This window comes from Rattus norvegicus, chromosome 8, assembly GCF_036323735.1.
Source record: "Rattus norvegicus strain BN/NHsdMcwi chromosome 8, GRCr8, whole genome shotgun sequence".
Classification (NCBI taxonomy): domain Eukaryota; kingdom Metazoa; phylum Chordata; class Mammalia; order Rodentia; family Muridae; genus Rattus; species Rattus norvegicus.
This window is the reverse complement of record NC_086026.1, coordinates 110178234-110203095: the sequence shown is the minus strand read 5'-3', so window position 1 is coordinate 110203095 and position 24862 is coordinate 110178234. Positions and strand designations below refer to the sequence as shown.

The following is a 24862-nucleotide window of genomic DNA, read 5'->3' as shown; positions in this document are numbered from 1 at the left end:
AACTCAAGTCCAAGCAGATTTAAAAAAAAAAAAAAAAAAACAAAAACAAGGCACACTAAACCTAATAGAAGAGAAAGTGGGAAATGGCCTTGAACTCATCAGTATAGGGGACTACTTCCTGAACAAGAACACTAACTGTTCAGGCACAAACATCGGCAATTTATGAATAGGACCTCATGAAACTTAAAAGCTTTTGTAAGCCAAAGGACACTGTAACTAGGACAAAATGACAAACTACAGATTAGAAAAAGAACTTTACCAATGCTACATCTGACAGAAGGCTAATATCCAAATTTATAAAGCGAACTCAAGAAATTAGACACCAACAAATCAAATGACCCAATCAAAATAGGGGTTGAGATCTAAACAGAATTTTCAACAGAAGAATCACAAGTGGCAGAGAAGAAGCACTTAAAGAAATTTTCTTCGACAGAGTTCTACCCAAAGACCAAGCTATACACAAAAGTTCAGATGACCCAAGATACAATCAACAGAGCACATAAAGCTCAAGAAAGAAAAAAGAAAACAAACAAAAACAAAAACCCAAAGTGTGGACGCTTCAGTCCTCATTAAAAGGGGAAACAAAGTATTCATAGGCAGGGATATGCAAAGTTTGGAGCAGAGACTGAAGGAATAACCATTGAGAGTCTGCCAGACTTGAGAATCCAACCCATATACATACAGCCACTAAACCCAGACAATATTGCTGATGCCAAGAAGTGCATGCCGACAGGAGCCTGAGATAGCTGTCTCCTGAGAGGCTCTGCCAGAGCATGACAAATAAATAGAGTTGAAAGCTAGCGGCAAACCATTGAACTGAGCATAAGGTCCCCATTGGAGGAGTTAGAGAAAGGATTGAAGGAGGTGAAGGGAATTGCAACCCCATAAGAACAACAATACCAACCAACTGGAGCTCCCAGGGACTAAACCACTACCCAAAGACTACACATGGACAGACCCATGGCTCCAGCTGCATATGTAGCAGAGGATGGCCCTCTTGAGCACCAAGGGGAGGAGAAGCCCTTGGTCCTGTTAAGGCTGGACCCCAATCCCCCAGCACCCCCCCAGGTAGGGGAATGTCAGGGCAGGAAGGCAGGAAGGGGTGGGTGGTTGGGGAGGGAACACCCTCATAGAAGGGGGAGGGGGAATGAGATAGGAGGTTAATGGAGAGAAACCAGGAAAGGGGATAACATTTGAAATGTAAATAAAAAAAATCCAATAAAAAAATGTTCTTGGGTATTTGGAACTTTTGAACCAATATCCACTTATCGTGAGTGCACATCATGTGTGTTCTTTTGTGACTGGGTTACCTCACTCAGGATATTTTCTAGTTCCATCCATTTGCCTAGGAATTTCATGAGGTCATTGTTTTTAATAGCTGGATAGTACTGCATTGTGTAAATGTACCACATTTTCTGTATCCATTCCTTACTTTAAGGACATCTGGGTTCTTTACAGCTTCTGGATATTATGAATAAGGCTGCTCTAAACACAGAGGAACATGCATCCTTGTTATACGATGGAACAACTTTTTGGGTATATGCCCAGGAGTGATATATATGGGTCCTCAAGTACTACTAATTTCCAATTTTCTGAGGATCCTCCAGACTGATTTCTAGAATGGTTGTACCAGCTTGTAATCCCACCAACAATGGAGGATTTCTCTTTCTCCACATCGTCACCAGCATCTGCTGTCACCTAAGGTTTTGATCTTAGACCTTGTGATTGATGGGAAATGGAATTTCAGTGTTGTGTTGATTTGCATTTCCCTGATGACTAAGGATGTTGAATATTTCTTTAGGTGCTTAGCAGCCATTCAATATTTCTCAGTTGAGAATTCTTTGTTTAGATCTGTCCCTCACTTTTCAATAGGGTTATTTGATTCTCTGGAGTCTAACTTCTTGAGTTCTTTGTACATATTGGATATTAGCCCTCTATTGGATGTAGGATTTGTAAAGATCTTTTCCCAATCTGTTGGTTGCCGTTTTGTCATACTGACAGTGTCCTTAGCCTTACTGAAGCTTTGCAATTTTATGAGGTCCCATTTATCTATTGCTGATCTTAGAGGATAAGCCATTGGGGCTCTGTTCAGGAAATTTTCCCCTGTGCCCATGTGTTCAAGGCTCCTCCTTCAATTTCTCTTCTATTAGTTTCAGTGTATCTGGTTTTATGTAGAGGTCCTTGATCTACTTAGACTTGAGCTTTCCACAAGGCCTTAAAAGCGAATCAATTCGCATTATTCTACATGCTGACTGCCAGTTGAACTAGCATCAGTTGTTGAAAATGCTGTCTTTTTTCCACTGGATGGTTTTAGTTCCTTTGTCAAAGATCAAGTGACTATAGGTGTGTGGGTTTGTTTCTGGGTCTTCAATTCTACTCCACTGATCTACCTGCCTGTCTCTGTACCAATACCATGTAGTTTTTTATCACAATTGCTTTGTGATAGTTTGAGGTCAGGGATGGTGATTCCCCCAGAAGTTCTGTTATTGTTGAGAATAGTTTTCCCTATCCTGGGTTTTTTTTTTTTTTTGTTATTCAAAATGAATTTGCAAATTGCTCTAACTCTATGAAGAATTGAGTTGAATCTTGATGAAAATTGCATTAAATCTGTAGATTGCTTTCGGCAAGATAGACATTTTTTACTCTACTAATACTGCCAATCTATGAGTATGGGCGACCTTTCCATCTTCTAAAATTTTCTTCAATTTTTTTCTTCAGAGACTTGAAGTTCTTGTCATATGTATCTTTCACTTGCTTGGTCACATCAAAGTATTTCATATTATTTGTGACTATTGTGAAGGGTATCATTTCCCTAATTTCTTTCTCAGCCTGTTTATGCCCAAGATACATTTTACAGATCACATGAAGCTCAAGAAGAAGGAAGTCCAAAGTGTGGGTGCTTCAGTCTTTCTTAGAAGGGGGAACAAAATACTCACAGGAGGAAATATGGAGACAAAGAGTGACACAGAGACTAAAGGAAAGGCCATCCAGAGACTGTCCCACCTGGGGATCTATCCCATATACAGTCACCAACCCCAGACACTATAGCAGATACCAAGAAAGAGCATGCTGAGAGGAGCCCGATATAGCTGTCTCCTGAGAGGCTCTGGCAGAGTCTGACAAATACAGAGGTGAATGCTCACAGCCAACCACTGGACTGAGCACAGGGTCCCCAATGGAGGAGTTAGAGAAAGGACTGAAGGGGTTTGCAACCCCATGGGAAGAAAAACAGTATCAATCTACCAGATACCCCAGAGCAAAGAATATATATAGTGCGACCTATAGCTCCAACCACATATATAACAGAGGATGGCCTTATAGGGCATCAATGGATGGAGAAGCTCTTGGTTCTGTGAAGGCTCAATGTCCTAGTGTAGGGGAATGCCAGGGCAGGGAGGCAGGAGGGAGTGAGTGGGGGTTGGGGAGAAAGTGCTCTCATACAAGCAGGGGGAGAGGGTAAGTTTTCGGAGGGGAAACCAGGAAAGGGGGTATTTGAAATGTAAATAAAGAAAATATCCAATTTAAAAAAAGGAAATGTTCAACATCCTTAGTCATCAGAAAAATGCAAATAAAAACAACTATTCAATTACACTTTATACCCATCAGAATGTCCTAGAACAAAAACTCAAGTGACAGAAAATGCTGGGGAGGATCTGAAACCAAAGGAACACTCTTCCATTGCTGGTGGGAGTGCAACTTGAACGCCAATCTGGATATTTTGTGGTTTCTTAGAAAATTGGTAACAGTTCTCTAACTATTCCATTCCTGGGCATATACCCAAAAGATACTTCAATATCCCGCAAGGACACTTGCTAAACCATGTTCATATCAGCTTTATTCCTAATAGCCAGACACTGGAAAAAACCTAGTTATACCTCAACTGAAGAATGGATAAAGAAAGTGTGTTTCATTTACACAAGCAAATACTACTCAGATATTTAAAAAAAAAAAAAAAAGATATCATGAATATCCCAGGCAAATAGATGAAACTTGAGAAGAGAATATCATCCTGAGTGAGGCCATGCATGGTACGTACTCACTTATAAGTGGATATTAGCTGTGAATTACAGGATAACCATGCTATAATCAACAGACCCAAAGAAGCCACATAACAAGGCCCAAAGGAGGTTGGTTATACCTCTCTCAGAAGGGAAATTAATTAGATACTGGAGGTGAATGAGGAAGAGAACTGAGAGGTGGCCCCAAATTGTAACAGAGACTCCTAGCAGTTGGAGATATAAATTCTAAAGAGGCCGTGTCCTGAAGTTAGGCAAGACTCCCAGGGGAGGGATAAGGAAAGCAACCCACCCACAAAACTTTTCACCCAAAATGTGTCCTGCCTATAAGATGTGCAGGGACAAAGACAGAGCAGAGAAGGAAGAAATGGCCAACCAATGACTGGCCCAAATTGAGACCCATCCCTTGGGCAAGAGCTAATCCCAGATACCATTAATGATGCTAAGGCCTAGTATAACTATACTCTGAGAGACTCTACCCAGCAGCCAATGAAAAAAGATGCAGAGACCCACAGCCAAAATTTAAATGGAGCTCAGGTATTCTTATGAAAAAGTTAGGGGTAGAATTGTGTGAACTAAAGAGGACAGTGACTCCACAGGAAGATAAAGGAGTCAACTAAACTGGACCCTCAGAGGTTACTAGAGACTGAAATACCACCCAAGGAGCAAACATGGGCTGGACCTAGGCGCCCTGCACATATGTAGCAGATGAGCATTTTGGTCTTTATGGGGGCCACCCAAAGCAAGGACTGTCCCTGAATCTGTTGCCTGCCTATCTGTGGATTCCAATCCCCTAAATGGACTGCACTGTCTGAACTCGATGGGAGAGGATGCAGCTAGTCCTGCAAAGACATAATGTGCCAGAGGTTGGGGGGCTAAGGTGATACCTAGAAGGGTGTTCCCGTCTCTTCAAAGGAGAAGGGGACAGTGGAATGGGAAGAGGATCGGTGTGAGGGCATACTAGGAGGACAGTGGAACCTGATAATAGCGATGTTAAGTGAAGGAATAAATTTAGTAATAAAAGAAAACATGGCTGTCTTTTGTGACAATCAAGATGGTGTCTATCTGTAATTCAACCTCTGGTGAGGCTGAGGCAAGAGAATCAAAATTTCAAGGACAATCTAAGCTAGAAAAGAAGTTCAAGGTCAGATTGCCTCCTGTTTGAAAATTTTTCATCTTTATAAGATTCTGCAAATTTCAGCTCAATCTATTACTTTGAACCCAATAGCTGATATGATTATTGATATTTTGTGATTAACAAGAACACTGAAAAGAACTTGCAAAATGAACCAATTACAAAGTATACACAAGAAAGGCATTTGAGTTAGTAAAAATAGGCTGTAATAAAAGCATAAAAACAAAAGATATGCTGTGAAAAATTGACCAGAAGAAATTTGATGTGACTATATTAATATCTGACAGGACAGAAATGAAGACAACATTATCAGAGATTTCAAAAGTAAGAGTACAATCATTTAGGAAACTGTAACAATTCTAAATGTATATATACCAAATAAAAAGATTCTCAAAATAGATTAAAACAAATGGAAAGAAGGAAAATCTCAATGGTGGCTGAGAATTTTTAAATACATATCTTTTCCAACTGATAAAAGCAAAAAAAACTAGAAAGTATAAAGAAGACACAAATAACATTAGCAATAAATATGACCTTGTTGATATACATGTTATCATAAAACTGAGTGTTACAGAATATAAACAGAATACACAAAAGAACACCATAACCCTTATATCTTTATTTCTAAGATAGAAAAAACAATCAAGTACAATTCTGATTATGCCTTTCTAAATTTATGTACATAAAATTATAGACACACACAATTATTCTGGAGCCTAAACTTAAGGTCCACTTATGAAAAAGAGAATCATTTATAAATTTTCATAGGAAAGTTTTCTAAGTCACATTTAAAATGGTACATACTATTTTAGCATGTGTTGAGTTATATCTGGATTCAACAAGAAGGCAAGAACTATCTTTCTGCCAAGAGCGTCCCGGAATTTTCTTATATGAAGTAAAATAAAAAATGAAATTTTAGTATGTAGATATTTGTTTCTGCCAAAATCAGCCCTTCTGCCTACAGATTTCATATGTTTTTTCTATCAATGGAAACAGTTAAGTAATGTGGGTACCAGAGTTTACCCCATTTAAAAAGTAACTATAAAAAGGTATTTTACTAAATTATAATTTATTAGTTCATATAATAAAATAGTTAGGACACTAGCACTAATGATTAAAAAAAATGTTCGTTTTTTTTCCCCTCAGTAAGTACTATTATGTAATTCGATTCTTTTTTTTGGGGGGGTCTTTTTTTCGGAGCTGGGGACCGAACCCAGGGCCTTGCGCTTCCTAGGTAAGCACTCTACCACTGAGCTAAATCCCCAGCCCCGTAATTCGATTCTTAAAGCAACTTTATATGCAAAGACATACACAGGAAGACATAAAACTTTCAAAGAATAACACTCAAGATTTTATGCTACTAATCATTCCAAGTATTTCTACTCTTAAGACTTTAAGACAAAAAAAAACAGGGTCATAAAAGGAACCTGAAACACTTATTATAGTTGACAAAATAAAAGTTTTCTATAATCAACTTACTAGAGGACAGAATAAAAATCATTATTTTGAGTTTTTCCTAAAGAATCTGATGAAAAAAAGTGTAAAATGTGAGAGAAAAGACAAAGACAAAGCTATAGGGAGAATATATGTGAAGAACAGTCTGATTAGCAGTGAAGTATTCAATCTTCCCTTTGAAATCCCTATTAGCATAAAGATCAACCCAATCCATCCATCTATGTATGCAGTATACACTGAGATCTTACTTTTGAAACTCTTATCAATATACATTTTTCTGTAAACTATTTTATAGGGTTAAGATAAAGGTAGACAAAGTTATATTCTGTAGTGATGCTAACAGGTAGATTCATCTGGTTTGAAATAAGACAAGCATATGACCAAAACACTATTATCTATAGCTTGCAAACTCACAATGCTAATCTAAGACAGTGTGGCGTCTCATTCTACTAATCCTAGTATCTGAGAAACTAAGGCAGTAGAAATGCTGTGGGTTTTATGAAATCCTGGAATACACAGTGAGCTCCCAAAAGAAAAGGGTGGAAGAAGGGACAATGGACCCTAATCTGGAATGGGGGGGGGGGGATTTGCATCTTATGTAGCCAGTAAATACTATGTAATACTTTTTGCCATAGTTTTTAGTAGCATTACTCTTCTTTTGTAAATTCTTATACTGCAATACAGTAATATTATATGTATACTATGTAATAATTATAGACAACTTTATGTGGTTATTTTATTTTTAGGTTTAAGCTAAAATATTCTTGATAAGCAAAGCCTGGAGTTGTATTTATTAGTCTTGCCTGGGTTTCACTGTTTTTTAAATGACACTCTTTGGGAGCATGTTTTATCCTTTGGCACTGTCCACTGGTGATGCATATACAAAAAGAAACTGACTAGTGGTTTTGCCCCGCCAAATGTCAAGAGTTTACTTTGTTGCTCTTGAGCTCCAGCCTAACACTAAAGGCTGCCCTTTTCATAGAGCGTTCACAATACAGGCCACACATAATGCAAGTCTCATATATAGTTTTGCTTCTTGATGCACAGCAACTGCTAACCAGCTTTGGCCAAGGCAATGTAGTGAATTCTTGCTATCCATTGGACCACAATGCTACCTTTTCCAATAAAATCATGATTCTGGCCTGGTGAAGAGAAACTGCCCTCCTATGTTTGGCTTCCTAGGAGAAGTCTCCTTCAAGCCTTGGGTATATTTCAGGGTCTTTCTCAAATGATAACTTAGTGATGATTTTAAAATTTTTACCAACTCAAAGACTAGTTTCTGGATCTTTATTAAACTGAGATTTGGCTGTCCCACGAGCACCCTGCCAAAAACCCTAAAAAAATGGCATCAATTTAGATGTGTATATGCAAACGAATAGATAATGAAAACGTAGTGTACTGTAGTGGCTAATATCTTCCTTTGGAAGATTAGTTAGTATGGTCTTAACCACTGAGACACTCTTCAGGCCCAGTTCTATTCTTTTTAGATCTGTAACTAGTAAGTAAATATATATGAACTGAAATTGTACTCGGTTGTGAAAAAATGAAAGTCTAAAGGTTGCGTGGACGGTAGTAAAGGCAGAGAATCGTGGCTCCAAAGGCACTGAGAAGCAGTAACCTTAAGTGACTCGCTCTAGTAGGAAATCTATACCACCTTTTTAGGGCTCAGGAAACATCATGGGGAAATGAGCAGTAAGAGTCTAAAGATAGGGAAAAAAGACTAAAAAAATTTTAAAAATTCTTTTTGGGCAACTTCACAGAACCTAGCATTACCTGTGCTAAGCCTGTAAAAGACTAAGACAGAACAAAGAGGGGCACAAAGGGCAACCCTCCCAGATGAACTATATGAGTTATTATATGATTCTAGAGGACGCCTGCTGTGCCTTCTGTTGTACATGAACTGGTAATCCCATCAGCCCCCAAAAGACAATTCCAAAACCATGTTCACAGGCCCTTGTTAAAAATCAAAGGTTCATAAAATAAACATATATGAAGGCAGGAAATAGGGCTTACAGGGAGGAAGGAGAGAAAAACTGTGGGGGTTGGGAGTGAGAAGAATCCAGATTGTTTGTACTTAGTTGTGAAAAAAAACAAAATTAATTAGTAAAATAAATTAGAATGGTAATCCTATTAGGATACAATAAAAGCTGCCTAGCCTTAGCTGCTCTCATACTTTGGGTTTCAAATAACGGCTCTTCATATTAACTTACAGCATTTTTAACCTTCTTATACAATTTTGTCTACTAGATCTTCATAGTAGTACTTTCCTAAATCAATAGTTAGGATTCTAGCCCATTCCAGCTCAATAGAAACTGGTAGTGCCCCTATCCAAAGATTTCTTTTCCTTCCATATAGGCAGATTAAACAGCCAATGTTTGCTGGAATATGAAAAATATGTATTTGCTTTTTTTAATCCCTTCAAATTGAAGGATGGAAACTATACAATGCCTAAAACGTGAAAAATTTTCAGATAAGTATTGGAATAGGACATCATGTGATTGCTCAACACACACACACACACACACACACACACACACACACACACACACACACAAACTAGCCACAACCAAAGTTTCTACTGCTTGGATGAAATAACATGACAACCAAGTAGATTGGAAAAGAGTTTATTTGGCTTACATTTCCACATTGTAGTCTATCACTGAAGGAAGTCAGGACAGAAACTCAAACGGGGGCGAAACCTGGAAGTAGGAGTTGACACAAAGAACCAGGAGAGGTGCTGCTTACTGACTTGTTCATCACGACATGCTCAGTCTGCCACCAACAGTGGTCCCCCCACCTTGTTGATCACTAATTAAGAAAATGCCCTTCAGGCTTACCTATAGCCCAATCTTATGGAGGCATTTTTCATAGATGACACTAGCTGGTGTCATGCTGACATAAAACTGGCCAGGACACAGACTGATACCAACATGGTCAGTTGTGATGACCTTTATCTTTTGTTTCATTATGAAAGCAGCTCCATATCATGAGCCTTTTATAACTGCTACTTTCCTTCCAACATGTTATCTGATAGTATGGCACGTCTAGAAAAAAGGAGCAAAATCCTATCAGGAAGAAAGAAACACTCCTGTAATTCCCACCCCTTTAATTTATGAATTAGCCTCTTTATGAAATTCACCGATTAAAGTGAGCTTTCCAAGGTAAATTTTACACTTTACTTAACTCATTCTTTAAATAATAAACCCCACTCCAACATCCCATAGTCACTTGCTCAACAATGTTCACAGAAGCTTCATTCCTAATAGCTAGAAAATGGAAACAACCTGTTCCTCACCTGAAAGATGGATAAAAAAGGGAGGTTCATTTACACAATGGAATATTATTCAGCTATTAAAATGAACACATCATGAATTCTGCAAACAAATGAATGGAACTTAAGAATATCATCCTGAGTGAGGTAACCCAGTTCCAAAATAACATGCATGATATGTACTCACTTATAAACAGATATTAGCCACTTATAAGTAGTAACATTTTACATACAGGTACCATGTTACATTCCACAGACCCAAAGAAGCTAAACCAGAAGGAAGATCCAAGCAAGGAAGCTTGAATCTCACTTAGAATGGGGGATAAAATAGTCATAAGAGGCAGATGGAGGGAGGGAACTTGGATGGAGAGGGCAGGAGGAGGGGAGGGGGTTCTGGGTCAGGTTGGGTCGGGGGTGGGGGGAGGACGACAGGAGAGATGGCTATATGGCCATGAAAGTGAATGGAAATCTGCAACTGACAAGGGTGAGGATGTGGGGGGCATCTCCAGGACAAGACAGAGACCTGGGATAAGGAAGGCACCCAAGAATCAATGAAGCCATGACTCACAACACTGGAGATATAGAACCTGAAGAGGCCACCTCCTGTAGCCAGGCAGGAACCCCAGTGAAACAATAAAGACAACAACCCACCCATAAAACCTTTAACCCAAAATTTATTCTGTTTAAATGGGGGATGGAACAGAGACTAAGGGAATGGCTAACCAATAACTGGTCCAACTTAACACCCATTCCATGGGCAAGAACCAATCTCCAACACTATTAATGCTACTGTTAGGCTTGCAGACAGGAGCACGCTGTCCTCTGAGAGGCTCCACCCAGCGTCTGACTCAGATACAGACACCCACAGCCAAACAGTGAAGGACGCTTGGATACTCTCATAGAAGAATAGGAGGAAGGATTGTGAGCCTTGAAGATGATAGAAACTCGACAAGAAGACCAACAGAATCAACTAACCTGGACCCTTAAAGCTGAATTACCAAGCAAAGAACATTTACAGGTTTGGCCTACATAGATATGCAACTTAGTCTTCATGTGGGTCCCAAACAAATATAACAGGAACTATCCCAAAAGCTGTTCTCTGTACACAGGATATGTTCTACTAGCTGGGCTGCCTTGTCTGACCTTTCCGGAAGAAGAAGTGCATATCCTTGCAGAGGCTTGAAATATCAAGGTGGGAGGGATACTGGGGAGGGAGAGACATGCTCAGAGGAAAAGGGAAGGAGGAAAGGGGAAAGATTGTGGAAGGGAGTTACCAGGAAAGGAGCAATGAGCGGGATGCAAAATGAGTATGCAAAAAGTAAAATTAAATAAATAAACCCCATTCCTTATAAAAAAAAAGTGTAAAAATATATTTTAACAATATTTGACCAGAAAGTACAAATACTTTTCTAACAGGAAAATTCATTGCTACTGGTACACTCACTAGAGATTGGGAATGAACTCATTAGTTTGTGTGGAGATGGTAATAAAGTTAATAGGCATGATGCCAGAGGTTCTTTGGTACTGATACAGAATGCAATGATTTAAGAGTTAAGAATTTTTATTTATCATATGAGAAATATATATACTGACACTACTACTCTACTTTGCTCCAAAACTCCTGGACGCTTTTGGAAACTATACTAATAAAGAGAGTAGACATGCATATCTTTATAGAATTCAGGGGATATTCTTTTCTGTAAGCCAAATTTATATTATGGCCATTAAGACCACATTAAGACCCACATAACCCACATTCCCAGTATCCAATGCAGATAATGACATCTCAAGGTAACACAGACTAAGTAACCACACTTCACCTTCAAAGGCAGTGTAGACGAATCATGTGTGTCACAGCTTGGACACTGTGATTACTGAAGTATCTCAACTTGCAGAGAAGCTCAGTGGTTGGTAATAACCAGTACCAGTGAGAACAAAATGCATGATCATTCTACTAATGTACTATTTGATTTATTCAATAGCTAAAACTCTAACCTGATAGATAAAACTTGATTTAAGGAGACAGAGAAAAAAGTTATGCTTTCTCATAGTTTTCAGATCCAGACTAATTTATACATACGACTCTGAATGAAGAGAGGAACAAACCCCTAGAGAAGGACTTTCTAGAAACTGTATTACTGTATTAGTGTATCTCCCTTTAGGAGTGTTATGTGTTCTCAAAAGGAGTCATCTACACTTTCCTACAGTGACAGACAATGTGTGAAGGTTCTTAATGACCATGTTATCCAATTAGAGCATGCCAGTTAATAGACAGACATTACTGCTATTCATGAGAATACATTCACATTCTGTTCCAAATATGCTAACCACATGTCATCTATAAATACTTTCTAAAATTACTACAAACCAGATTAGAACTTTGTCCACTTTGGTGTGTCTCAAGTAAACCAAGACACACACTCTACTATCTGCAAACACTCTACTCTACAAAGGAGTTCTTGGCATCAATCATAACCTCTAATGTTTTCGTCTTGTTCAATAGCTAAGCTGTCATTTCCTAAATGTGTGCTGTAAAGCTGCAAGAGGAAAATTAAAGAATTCTTTTAATTCCTAGGCTACATAAATTAAATCTTCAGTGACAATAACAAGCTTTAAAATACCAAAGATAACTCCCTGCTCTCCTCTCACTAAAAATCTATCTGTCAATTTCCAATGTCTCAACACTATTTCCATCTATGTTCATTTTTCCAGATTTTAATATTGACTTCAGTTTAAGGAATCCAGTACTAGGTTCAAATAGCTTTACCAGCAGGAGACAATTCTCTTTGTAGCCCTAGATCAAAGGATTAAGGCTAAAGCCTAGCAAACAGTAAGAAATCATCTCAACATCTATTCAGTTTGTTTTAGGAGCTTAGAAATGAACTTTTTCATAAAGAGTTTTGCTTTATTATGTTCAAAGCTAAAGAATAAAGTGAGAACATATTCAATCTAAGCTAAATAGTCTTTTTTAAAAGAAATCTCATTATACATGGACATACACTATTTGTTCACATATTCATTTATTTTGATTTTCCAGACACAATCTCACTTAGTTCTGTAGCCTAGTTTTTCCTTGAATGCAAAACGTTCATGTCTCCAGCATCTTTTTGCTGTTGTGATAGCAAGTGCTACTGCATCTCATTTCGTGTGACATTTACTACTGCTAAGATCCTTCCTGACAATATATAAAAGAGCACTTTAGACAGAAGCAAAAATATTTACGTTCTTCCTTTAAAGTAAAACTAGAACATACCATTGCATATATTTAAATATCTACAAACAATATGAATGTTTACATGTACCTAAAAAAAGTTAATTTTTCCTAAAACATACTTAATGGAATAAAAAGCTGTGTGTGTGTGTGTACAATCATTCATAGTTGCATGTACATATGACTATTAGTTTCAAGCAATAACGATAACTTCTTTCCTTAGTCTACCCAAGACTATCTACATACAATGTGATACAAAATACCTTAAGGGGGAAAAAAAAAGAATATTATCAAAACTCACCAGTTACTTTAAGACTTGAAATCAGCAAGACTACAAAATGTTTTATAATAGCAATGTGTTCAGTAAAAGTTTAAATAAGGAAAAAAAAACAGGTACCTTTTTGGATATAATATAACAGCGTAGTGAGAAAAGTTACTACTTACGTAGTGAACAAGGAAAGAGTCTTACACATGCTAAAGAAGTTCTCTACCACCAAGCTACACCCTTGGATCTCAGAAAACTGTTAATCTGAGTTGATAACCCTTCATAACTCCAATTTTAAGTAACTTAAACATAACCTATTTTTAACCTATGACTAATAAGAAGCTTTTGTAATATGTTTTGGAGAAGCTAGAAACAAAACCATTGTTGTATACCTTTTCTGTGGTTACTTTAAAAATAGCTACAGTGTGGCAAATGCATGTTCTCTTTTAAGCCATACATTCAAGTAAGGAAGCAAATATGTAGCCAAGACTACATTTCTAGGTTCCCTTTAAAGTAAGTTCCTATCAATGGAATGGAACAAAAGGGACAAAATACATCTAAATAAGTACTGTTTTTTGGGGTTTCATTTGGGTTTTTGTTGTTGTTTTTGGGGGTTTTTTATATTTATTTATTTGTTATTTATTTATTTATTTATTTATTTATTTATTTATTTATTTATTTTTGATTGACTACCTACAGATGACATGGAGCATCTTACATTGGGAAAAGCCAGAAATTAGAAGAAACACAGATATGTGAATTACCTTATGAAGATGAAAAAAATACAAAACCAACCACTAGCTCTCATAAAAGTTAAACAAAATGAGAAATTATCTAATACAACTAGTTACTTGTCTTAAGATCTTAAATTTTGTTTTAACAGCACATGAATATCAGTGTGGATAATTTTTCCTCCATTATAAAACTGAAAAGCTCATGAATGTCACTTTCCCATAAGATCTTTCAAAAAGCTGTTGGTATCTGACTCCAATCTCTTAAAACCTACCAATCATCATCAAAATTGCTCCAAGAAAGAAACTGACAAAAATGTAAACACGATCAAGCAAATTATGCTAACTATTCCTATTGCTATATAGGAATAGCAAATTATGCTAACTATTCCTATTGCTATATAGAAAACCATGAGTTTCCTATTTAATTTTTGGAGAGAGAGGGCTCAAGTGAGGTCAGAAGACAAATTGCAGGATTGAACTGTGTCTGTCCCCTTATCATGTGGATTCTGGAGGCCAAATTTAGTTCATCAGGTTTCACGGCAAGTTGAGCCACCTCACTTTTTAATGTTAATTTTCTGTAAAAGAACCCTGATATTCTCAGTTCTAATACTATAGGAAATTTTCCCTTGAAATTTTAATACAAACATGTTTATCTTCTGTGAATATGGCTACATCTGTTCTTTGCAATTACTACAGCTTTTCACTTTTGTTGTTTTCATATTTTGTTTGGCTTTTCATTACTGTTGGTTTAAGACACTGGCTATGGATTCCATACAGCAAGTAATAAGCAGTAATGATAAATAATGCTTGGGCCAGGGACAATGTCTGTATTTCACTATGAAAAAGACACATTGAGAATTGTGTGGTCTTGAGGGACATTAACATTTACTGTCAACAGAAGTTCCTTGTTTTCCCCATTCGTAAAGTTTTTACAATGAGTATGAAATAATTTTTATACAGACTCAATACCAATTCAGATAGTATATATCTTTTCCTGTAACATGATTATTTGACACATTATAGTACAAGATTGTCTAATATCAATCCATCCTTGCATTTCTGACATAAATTTACATTGTCTTATTATTATCTTCTTTCCTTCTCTGGGCTACATTCTAAGCAAATGTCTAAAAGAAAAGTTATTCTTGAATATTTTCATACTCCCCAATGATCCCACTAATTTTTTGAACAATATATTTCAACAATTTATTTTCAGCCTTTAAGACTGGCTCTATTTTTTAATCTGTTTTTGTTTGATTTATTCCCTATCTTAATTAAATGATTATTTATTTGTTTATTAATTTATTTTTGGTCTAAATATTTAGGTAATTTTTATAATAACTATGAATAATAAGTGTAACAGGAACACTGAAGGACAGCTTGAGATATATGATATTCAATTATTTTTCTCACTGTGGTGACAAGGTTCCTAAAGGAAATATTGTTAAGAGAGGAAAATTTTATTTTAGCTTTCAGTCTCAGAGGATTTCAGCTTTATTGATGAGAAAGGCAGAGAAGAGGTCATGGCAGTAGGAGTCAGCAGCAGAGACATGTTCACATGGTAGCTAATCAAAAAGGACAAGAGCAAGCTGAAATCAGGAGACCGAAACATTTAACGTCCCACCTAATAGGTACTAACTATGGCAAGCAGGGCTTATATGCTAAGGGCTGCATAACCTCCAATGCATCACCACTAGTGACAAGAAGCAGCTCTGAAACATTAGACTTTTAAGGACATATCAGATTAGTACTGTACTACATACATGATCATTATAAGCCTACACCTGTCTAGTAGCACTTCAGCTTTAACTGTAGGCAAGGACAGTAAAAACCTTACTTTTGAGACAAATCTGTATATTTCATTTCTTAGGAATTAATTTAAGTTCTTTTAACCCACAAATGTCGAGTTCTTGAATACCACCAAGTTCTTCTCTATTAAAACACAAATTCTGTTCATTATAGTATTCTTCTATAAAAAATACATAAACATTTTTTCCAAATTCATTGATATCATGTAATGCCTCAGTCCAACATCTATGTCTGAGATAGGATATTGCTCTAATTTCATGCTCCTCTAGCCTCAGTCTTTGGTTAGAGGAGTACAAGACCATGCACAGCTTTTATACTCTCTACAGGACAGTTTGTCATGGCATTATGTTTGAAGTGGATAGCCAATAAATAATGAAATTAATAAAAGGTCCTTATCAATCTTGTAAGCATGCATGCTCTTGGATAGGGAACGACACAAGAAAATTTGTTACAAAACAATTCCACATTTACACTTTAAATATAATAAAAATGATCAAATATACTACGTCTAGGAGATATTGTCTACAAACAAAATTAAGATATACTGAATAGGGGTTGGGGATTTAGCTCAGTGGTAGAGCACTTGCCTAGGAAGCGCAAGGCCCTGGGTTCGGTCCCCAGCTCCAAAAAAAAAAAAAAAGATATACTGAATAAATCACAGCCAGAGTGTATGAGCAAAAAAAAACAAATAAATTTGAAAAATCAGAAGGCAAATAAATACAAAATAAAATGCCACCAATAGGTTGCAAGGTTAAAAACAAAATGACCAAAGTTTATATATTAATCTCAATATACCAAGAAAAATATGAGTGCTAATTATTTTAAAAGTTTTTAAAATAGTGAATAAAAGTTGAAAAGAAAGCAATAAAATTATACTCAAAATATTACATCAAAATCAAATTCTGAAGGATATAGTGTCCTAATAATCCATATTCAGAAAATGTGGTAGAAAAGTGATGTTAGAGTAATATATAAAATATTACCTTGATTAAGAATTTCTTTAAAATATAGCATTTTGCTCATATGACATTATTTTGTGGCTGGGTAGATAGGTCGTTTGATAAAGTGGCTGCTATATGTGTCAAAGAACCTGGGTTCAATCCCTAGAGCCCCCATTAAACATGATGATAGGACTCAAAAGATGGCTCAGGAGTAAAGAGTGCTTGCTGCGTGGTTCCCAGAAACCACATCAGTTGGATCACAACTTCCGCTCCAAGAGATGTATGCTGCTTGTTTTCTGGGTTCCCAACCATCTGAACTCCTACGTTCACACTCCACTACCACACACATACACAAAACTAAGAATATCAACCTTACAAAAGTATACATACTATCACGACTAGCCAGTTTGGTAAAAAAAAAATTTTTAGAAGGCTTTATTAATATTAATTTTAATGTTCACTTATGACGTTTTAAAATATTTATAATATGCGTTTTTACATAAAAATGCAGAATTTCTGAGAATATTAAATTTATATAAATTCATGCTTACATAATTCTTCCCTAATTTTTATGTTTTTCTTTCTAGTCAAAATTGAGAAGACTATAGCCTGTTAATATTTTTCTCTCAAAGTCTAATGAATATATGTTCAAACTTAATGGCCAAGACACTTGGTTTTTAAAATACGCTAATATACAGACCATCATTTACTACTTCAGAACTGGAAATTCAATAGTTGTTGTGCAACTTAGAATTTTACCAATATAATCCCACATTGTTGGTGGTCACACAATGCAAAGACCAATGTACACATCAATATATAAAAAAGACAATATAAATTAAATTCCTTTAAGAGTTTAACCGGGAAAGTGAATAACACTCGAAATGTATATAAGAAATACTCAAGTTAATAAAAAAAAAAAAGAAAAAAGAAAAAGAAATACTCAAGTTAATAAAAAAAAAAAGGAGTGAAGCATTAAAAAAAAAGAGTTTTAAAATAAAATGGAAATAAAAAATAAAGACAAACTAATAACAAACTGTATTGGTCCTGAGTGTTAACTCTAGTTCATAAATTACTAACATGCTTTTCAGACTTAAATTGAAATGCAATTTTAAAATGAGCAAATGAGAAATTAAACAAAAATTTAGCTTAATGTTAATAATTGGTAATCAAGAAAATAAAAATTAACATAATAATTGATACTTTCTTAAATTATCAATTAAGTTTGAAATACAAAACACCAGTACAAAGAAATTGAAACTGAAAAGTTTGTTTGTTTTTCAAGACTGTTTCTTTAGGTAGTCTTAGCTGTCGTAGAACGAGCTCTACATACCACACCAGCAAAAGAACTCACGGATCTGTCTACCTCCTGAATGCTGAAATTAAAGGCATAGGCCACCACTGCCCAGTTACACTCCTTTTTTTTTTTTTTTTTATTACTGGGTTATTTATATGTTCTTCTGGAAGAGCCACCCTATGAAGCAGAGGCTATCCTCAAGTTCATAAGCCTCCTGCCTAGCCACCAGAGTGCTGGATTTCAAATTTGTGTTTAATACTCGCCATATTCAACTAAACACACCTTCAAGTTATAAATGTATTTTATTAATTCCTCCACTTCTTGTGAAGAGTAAAAGTTGAAATTATTAGAAATATGGTATTTATGTATAATTTTAAGAAAATAGGCCCTGAAGCAAAAAACAAAATCCATTTTTTAATGGATGTACAAAGACTAACATGATGAGTATATTTTGATAGTAAAAAATAATGTAGAATGTTAAAGGAGTGGTCAAATAACTCTGGTTTACATTTTTAATGAAGTCATCAATAAAATCAAGGATCATTTTATTTTATTGTTGAAGAAATGAAATATAAGAGACAGTAAGTAGATTACTAAAATATAAAAATAAAATGTGAAAAACAGTAAAAATATCACCCTAAGCTAAGGAAATAACTCAATACATAAAGGGCTTATTATATAATCATAAGGATCTGAGTCTCCAAACATCTCCCACACCACACACACACAGACAAACTGCTCTCAATACTCTAAAATCCACGTTACACATATCAAATCAAGGTCAAAACTACATCAAGACAAGACAAATTCTCTTGGGCATCTCCTACTATCATTTTCTTCAGTGTAACTGAAAGAATACCTTGGTAATGAACAAATGTCCTTTATAAGCTAAACCGAAACACACAGCCCACAAAGAATAACATTTGGCTCAGCCAAAACTTAGCTGTACAGAGGTTGAAGGAACGACTAAGTAGTAGAGTGCACGCTCAGAGGAATCAAGATGCTGGGTAGAAAAGGTACCATCAAAAACATACAGACACTGACACACACAATCCACGTGAAGTGTCAATGTGCACACTAGCAGATTCCATATACATTATTGGTTGCCTTGCTTTACATAGGAAATAAAAACATGTAAGAATTACCTGCATTGCACTCTTCCCCAGCTTCACCACCTCAAATAAGGTGACGGGATCCCCTTCGCCGTTCTGTTGAGGGTGCCCATTAGCTCTTCCGCGACCCACTCCTCTAATTCCAGCTTCAATTCTGCTCTTTTCTCCTGGAGATTTTCGAGGTTTCTTATTTGTTGACTGAATAAAAAGATTAAAAAAAGTGCATTAAATACAAACTTTCTTGTTTTATATACACATAAATCTTAAATTGTTTGATCCAATAACGGTGTTTTGATACTATAGGTCAAAGATCAATCCTTAAACAAGATCAATTTAATATTTTCAATGACCAAAAAATTACAATAAAAACATTGAAATTGAAGAGTTATTAAAATAAAATTTTAAATATGATTAGATTTTTTATATGGCAATGTTTAATGGTTTAATTATATCTACTTTTGACGTTACCAAATTTATATCTTCCTTTATATACTCTCCTGAACTTTGAGAGCCTAGTTCACTAAAACACTCCTAGGAAATTCTGTATTTCCAATTTTGTTGATGAATTACTCAAAAAAATATTTTGTTTTTTCAACAAATACTCTAAGTGGGCACTCTTGAAGCTGGTCAAGATACTGGGCATACGACAAAGTCAAAACAGTTCTGTTCTGACACAGCCTAAATGATCACTACCCTCCTGCCACAGTTATTTCCCCCTTTTGGTTTTCCCAGACATATTCTTATTTAGTCCAAGCTAACCTCAAACTCACTATGTGACTGAAAAATAACAACAACAACAACAACAACAACAACAACAACAACAACAACAACAGCAACAACACATCTAAACTCCTGATCCTCCACCTCCCAAGTGCTGGTATTACAGGCATTCACCACTGCACTGTTTCTGCAGGGCACTGACAGAACCCAGGGGAGAAGAAATACGAGAAATTTTTCTGTTGCTACTTTATCCAAATCCAGAAATGTTTATTCATTTATGCATCAACTAGTTACATGGTTAATGCTTCATCAAATTAGCCAACATCAATTTTGCTAAATAAAAATTAAGAGACTTTATCAATTACTACTACCTACAGCCTCACTGTTTCTCTCTTTTGTTTTCCCCATACACAATCTTATATAAGAGGCTAACCTCAAACACACTATGTAATTAAAAAGATCCCTAAAACTTTAAAAAGTCCCATGATTTTGTAGCTTATACTATCGCTTTCTATACAATAGTCATTTGCCATTTGGTGTTAATCAGGTCTTGGTTTGGCATTTTTCTTTTCAATAATTATACTTTTTGAGTAATTTATTTTTCATTGGAGCCCTGTTCCAATTGCCAATTTTCAGCCTCGTGTCTCCAAATCTATATTTATTTGTCTTCCTTTATGATGCTGGAACATATTCATTGCTATGTGCTGCAGTACTGGCCTTTATAAACAGAGGGTACTATAGGAGCAATATGCAGCATAGCAAGGGAGGGGGTAGGGAGAAACTTCTACAGGATTTGAGTTTTGTGAACTTGTCACAGTTTTAGTGTCATCCTAGCACAATCACAGTCACAGCTTCCAGTCCTTTTTTTTTAATTTATTTAATTTTTTTTTTTACTTAAGTCATTTCATGTCCCACTCACTGCCTCCCTCCAGGTCACCCCCTCCCACAATCCTTCCCATCTCTTCCTCTGAGCAGGTGTGGGTCCCCCTGGGCAACCTCTATCTCACCCCACCTCCACCAGAGACACTTCAAGTCTCTGAGAGGATAGGCACTTCCTCTCCCACTGAAGCCAGACAGAGCAGCTCAGCTACTAGAACAAATCTCACTTACAAGCTATAGTTTTTAGGATAGCCCCCATCCCAGCTGTTCAGGACCCAGATGAAGGTCAAGCTCCACATCTGCTACTTATGAACGGGGAGACTTAGGTCCAGCAGCTGACTCAGACAGATAAAGACACCCACAGCCTAACATTGGATAGAGCCTGGTTACTCTTAGGGAATAATAGAAGGAAGAATTTCAGGCACTGAAGGGGATAGGAATTCTACAGAAAGACCAACAGAGTTAATGAACCTGGACCCTTGGGGCTCTGAGAGTCTGAACTACTAACCAAAGAACATACACAGGCTGCAGCTTCCGCTCTTAAAAAGCAGTAAGTAATTTCTTGTTATCTTCCCAGAGACACTTAAGATATGTAGAAACATGATTTTGTTACTTATTCAAACATCTGAAACATTCCATTTCTATTAATATGTTTTATATCTTTAAAAAAATCTTGATTTTTTTGCTTTTTCAGAGTTTGTTCCATGAGAGTGCATAAATTTTAGCCATTAACTTGTTGATGGACAGTTCTTTTACCTTTTTCTTTTTATGCCAGGTGAAGGTAGGGGGTGGCCCAGAAGACCATGCCCCTCTCTAAGAATGTAGTAGCAGTTAAAGATTGCTGGGTAAGGAGACTCATGTGCTTCCACACCCTCATAGCCTGCAATCCTCCTGAGTATATTATAGGCAGTTAACGGTTTCTGGGAGAGTGACTTTTTAGTAGTTTAGTTGCTTATACCTAAGATCCTCAAATATCTCTAAATGAATGCACTGGTATTCCAAGCTAGATGAGTGGAATCTTATCTTAGATGACCTACCTGTAGTAAATAGATGCTGCATTGTATCCCCCCCGGAAGATTCACATATCAAATTTTAAGTACATGTTAATTATAAGACAATACAACCAAATATTCACAAACTGAATAGATTAGATTAAAATCAAGGAGAATCCAACTAATGCCCTTGCTTATCTTTTTTAAACATTCCAAAATAACAATTTAACACAGGCTGAATAAAAGACATGTTGCAGGACGGACAGACAGAGAAAGAGAAAGAGAAAGAGAAAGAGAAAGAGAAAGAGAAAGAGAAAGAGAGAGAGAGAGAGAGAGAGAGAGAGAGAGAGAAACAAAGAAAGCATGCCCATTAACAAGTAGAATAAGTAGAATGCTTAGTATTTGGTTGGTCCCAAACTAGAAATTAGTAAATTTTGAGAATACCTAGTTAAATAGATAATGGTTTCAATTTCAAATTTCCTGGTTTTGACAACTATGTAAAACTTAGTGTCATGCCCTAGTTCCTAGAAAATATGCACTTAAGTATGCAGAGCTCACTTGTTGTCCATAAAATAATAGGGTAGTGGAAAATCCTGAAAACTGGAAGTATCCATAACTGTAATAGCACTAAACAAAGGGGAAATTTACAGTAACCATAAAATGGATAATTATAATGCCAAGCAACCAGAGCTTCCAGGGACTAAGCCACTACCTAAAGACTATACATGGATTGACCCTGGACTCTAACCTCATAGGTAGCAATGAATATCCTAGTAAGAGCACCAGGGGAAGGGGAAGCCCTGGGTCCTGCCAAGACTGAACCTTCAGTGAACGGGATTGTTGGGGGGAGGGCGGTAATGGGGGGAGGATGGGGAGAGGAACACCCATATAGGGGGATGTTGGCCTGGAAACCAGGAAAAGGAATAACAATTGAAATGTAAATAAGAAATACCCAATTTAATATGGATAAAAAAAGTGCAATAAATGTTTAATAGATTAAAAAAATTAAAATATTCAATGTGGGAAAATGAACTTACTTTACATTGATGATGGGGCTTTAAATTGAAGTAATTATTGAAGGAAAACATTTAGTGCATCCCAATTTACACATGCATCCTATAAACCATAAATTCCAGTCTTTTGTGTGTGTGTGTGTGTACATATATGCACTTGAATGACATGCACACTAAAAACAAAAAAGATGTATTCATAGATATTAATGGATTTATACCTAACAGTCATACCAGAAAACAAATGACAAAATAAATATTAGTATATACAATACTTATATACATACTACAATAAGCAGCAACTTAAAATAACTACTGTTGGGCAGTGGTGGTATCCGCCTTTAACTCTGTAGGCAGAGGCAGGTGGATCTCTATGAGTTCAAGGCCAGACTCGTCTATAGGACATCCAGGGTACACAGAGAAACCCTGTTTCAAAAAAACGAACAAACAAATAATAGGAAAATTACTACCCACATAAATAAGCATTCTGCACAGAAGAGTAAGAACAAAAGACACCTGGAAAAAAGTGAATGTGTTTCCATAAAGTTGACAGATGAACTGAGAAACCTTGAATCTAATTTACATTTAGGTAAAAGGGTTACAATGAAATTTTTCTAGCACTGTGAAAATGATCCTTAAGTGAGTGATCCTCAATATCAGAGGGGGTGCTTTTAGTACTTAAGGATAGTCAAGTCCTTTACATGAAGGAGCATATGAATATGTATATTTGCCTGTTTCTTTAATTCAAATCTTACTTATATAATGTTAATACTGTATAAACAGTTACACGCCTCCCCGCACTGTGATGCCTGAGCTCAAGGCCTTATATATGCAGGCCCCCATCCCTAACCCAGAAGCAATCTTTAATTGATAACAACTTGAAAAGGAAAAAAAAATTACTTTTTCCCAATGGAGTCTTATTAGATTTAAAAAAAAACACACTTTTTTTTTTTAAATTAGATATATTTCTTTACCTACATTTCAAATGTTATTCCCCTTTCCGGTTTGAGAACAGGCTCCGGAACCAGCAGGAGACAAAACAAACCAAAGGGTATTTTGGAGGTTTTTGCCTTACAATGTTCTGTCTGGCACTTCTTCTTTTTTTTTTTTTTTTAACACCTTTCAGATCTATTGTTTTATATTATACTTTACAATTTAGTTTTGATGGGCTTTCTGTGTGTGTGAATCTGTGTGTCTCAGCATTTGCATATGTTTCTTGTGGTTTTTCCATGGCACTTTTTCCTTTAATATTTTTAGGAGCTATTTATGTCTGTGTCCTATTCTGGTTTGTTTTTATCTTTATTTTAAATGTTGGTTATATCTTAATGAGGGAAAGAGAGAAAGCAAGGTGATGGATAAAGAAGGAAGGAGGATGTGGGAGGAGTTAGAGGGAGAAAAACTATAAAATATATTATATGAAAATAATCTTTTCCAATTAAAATAAGAAATAAAAGTATAGAGATCAAGTTCTCAAATAAATAACAAGTGGGTAAGTAAATGAGTAAATAACAAATACATCAAGAAATATATGTGTTAAACATGCAGTAGCCTTTAAGAAAAAGCTCATCTATTAATAAATTTTTATGTTCCAAGCAATACACTGCAGTAAATTTATAATTCAGTTAGTTAGTTTGTTCATTCAGAAAAGTGCAAAGAAAAAGATTAAAAACACTGTCATTCAACACTATTTTCTAAGAATATGAGTCTTCAGAGCATCTATAACTACAAGAGAACTTCAACAAGGTCAGAAGTTTTTAAATAGAAGGAGGTGTTGGGGAAGGACATTAGACCCTTACCTGAAGAATGCCTCCTTCCTAATGCTACCCTTGCCCCTGAATTGTATGTAATTCTATATGGTCTCAGTAAGGTGCTAAACACATAGAAGATATAAAGTTCATTAAAGGGGATACTCCATCCACACAGCTACGGGGACCAGTTATCCATGTTAGTAAGAGACTGCTGTTCAAACTCATAGTCCGGCTCCTTAAGTAAGCCCAATGCACTTAATGGTTCAC

At 36.1% G+C, this 24862-nt stretch overlaps 1 protein-coding gene across 6 annotated transcripts in view; it reads right to left on the bottom strand.

Moving 5' to 3' along the window:
• Stag1 (STAG1 cohesin complex component) overlaps nucleotides 1-24862 on the bottom strand; it is a 385686-nt gene that overhangs the window by 240571 nt on the left and 120253 nt on the right. For all 6 annotated transcript variants that reach the window (XM_006243631.3, XM_039081553.2, XM_039081554.2 and 3 more), the window contains one exon: nucleotides 19280-19444. In XM_006243631.3, coding sequence (XP_006243693.1) covers nucleotides 19280-19444 — 165 coding nt within the window. The remainder of the gene's footprint in view (nucleotides 1-19279; nucleotides 19445-24862) is intronic.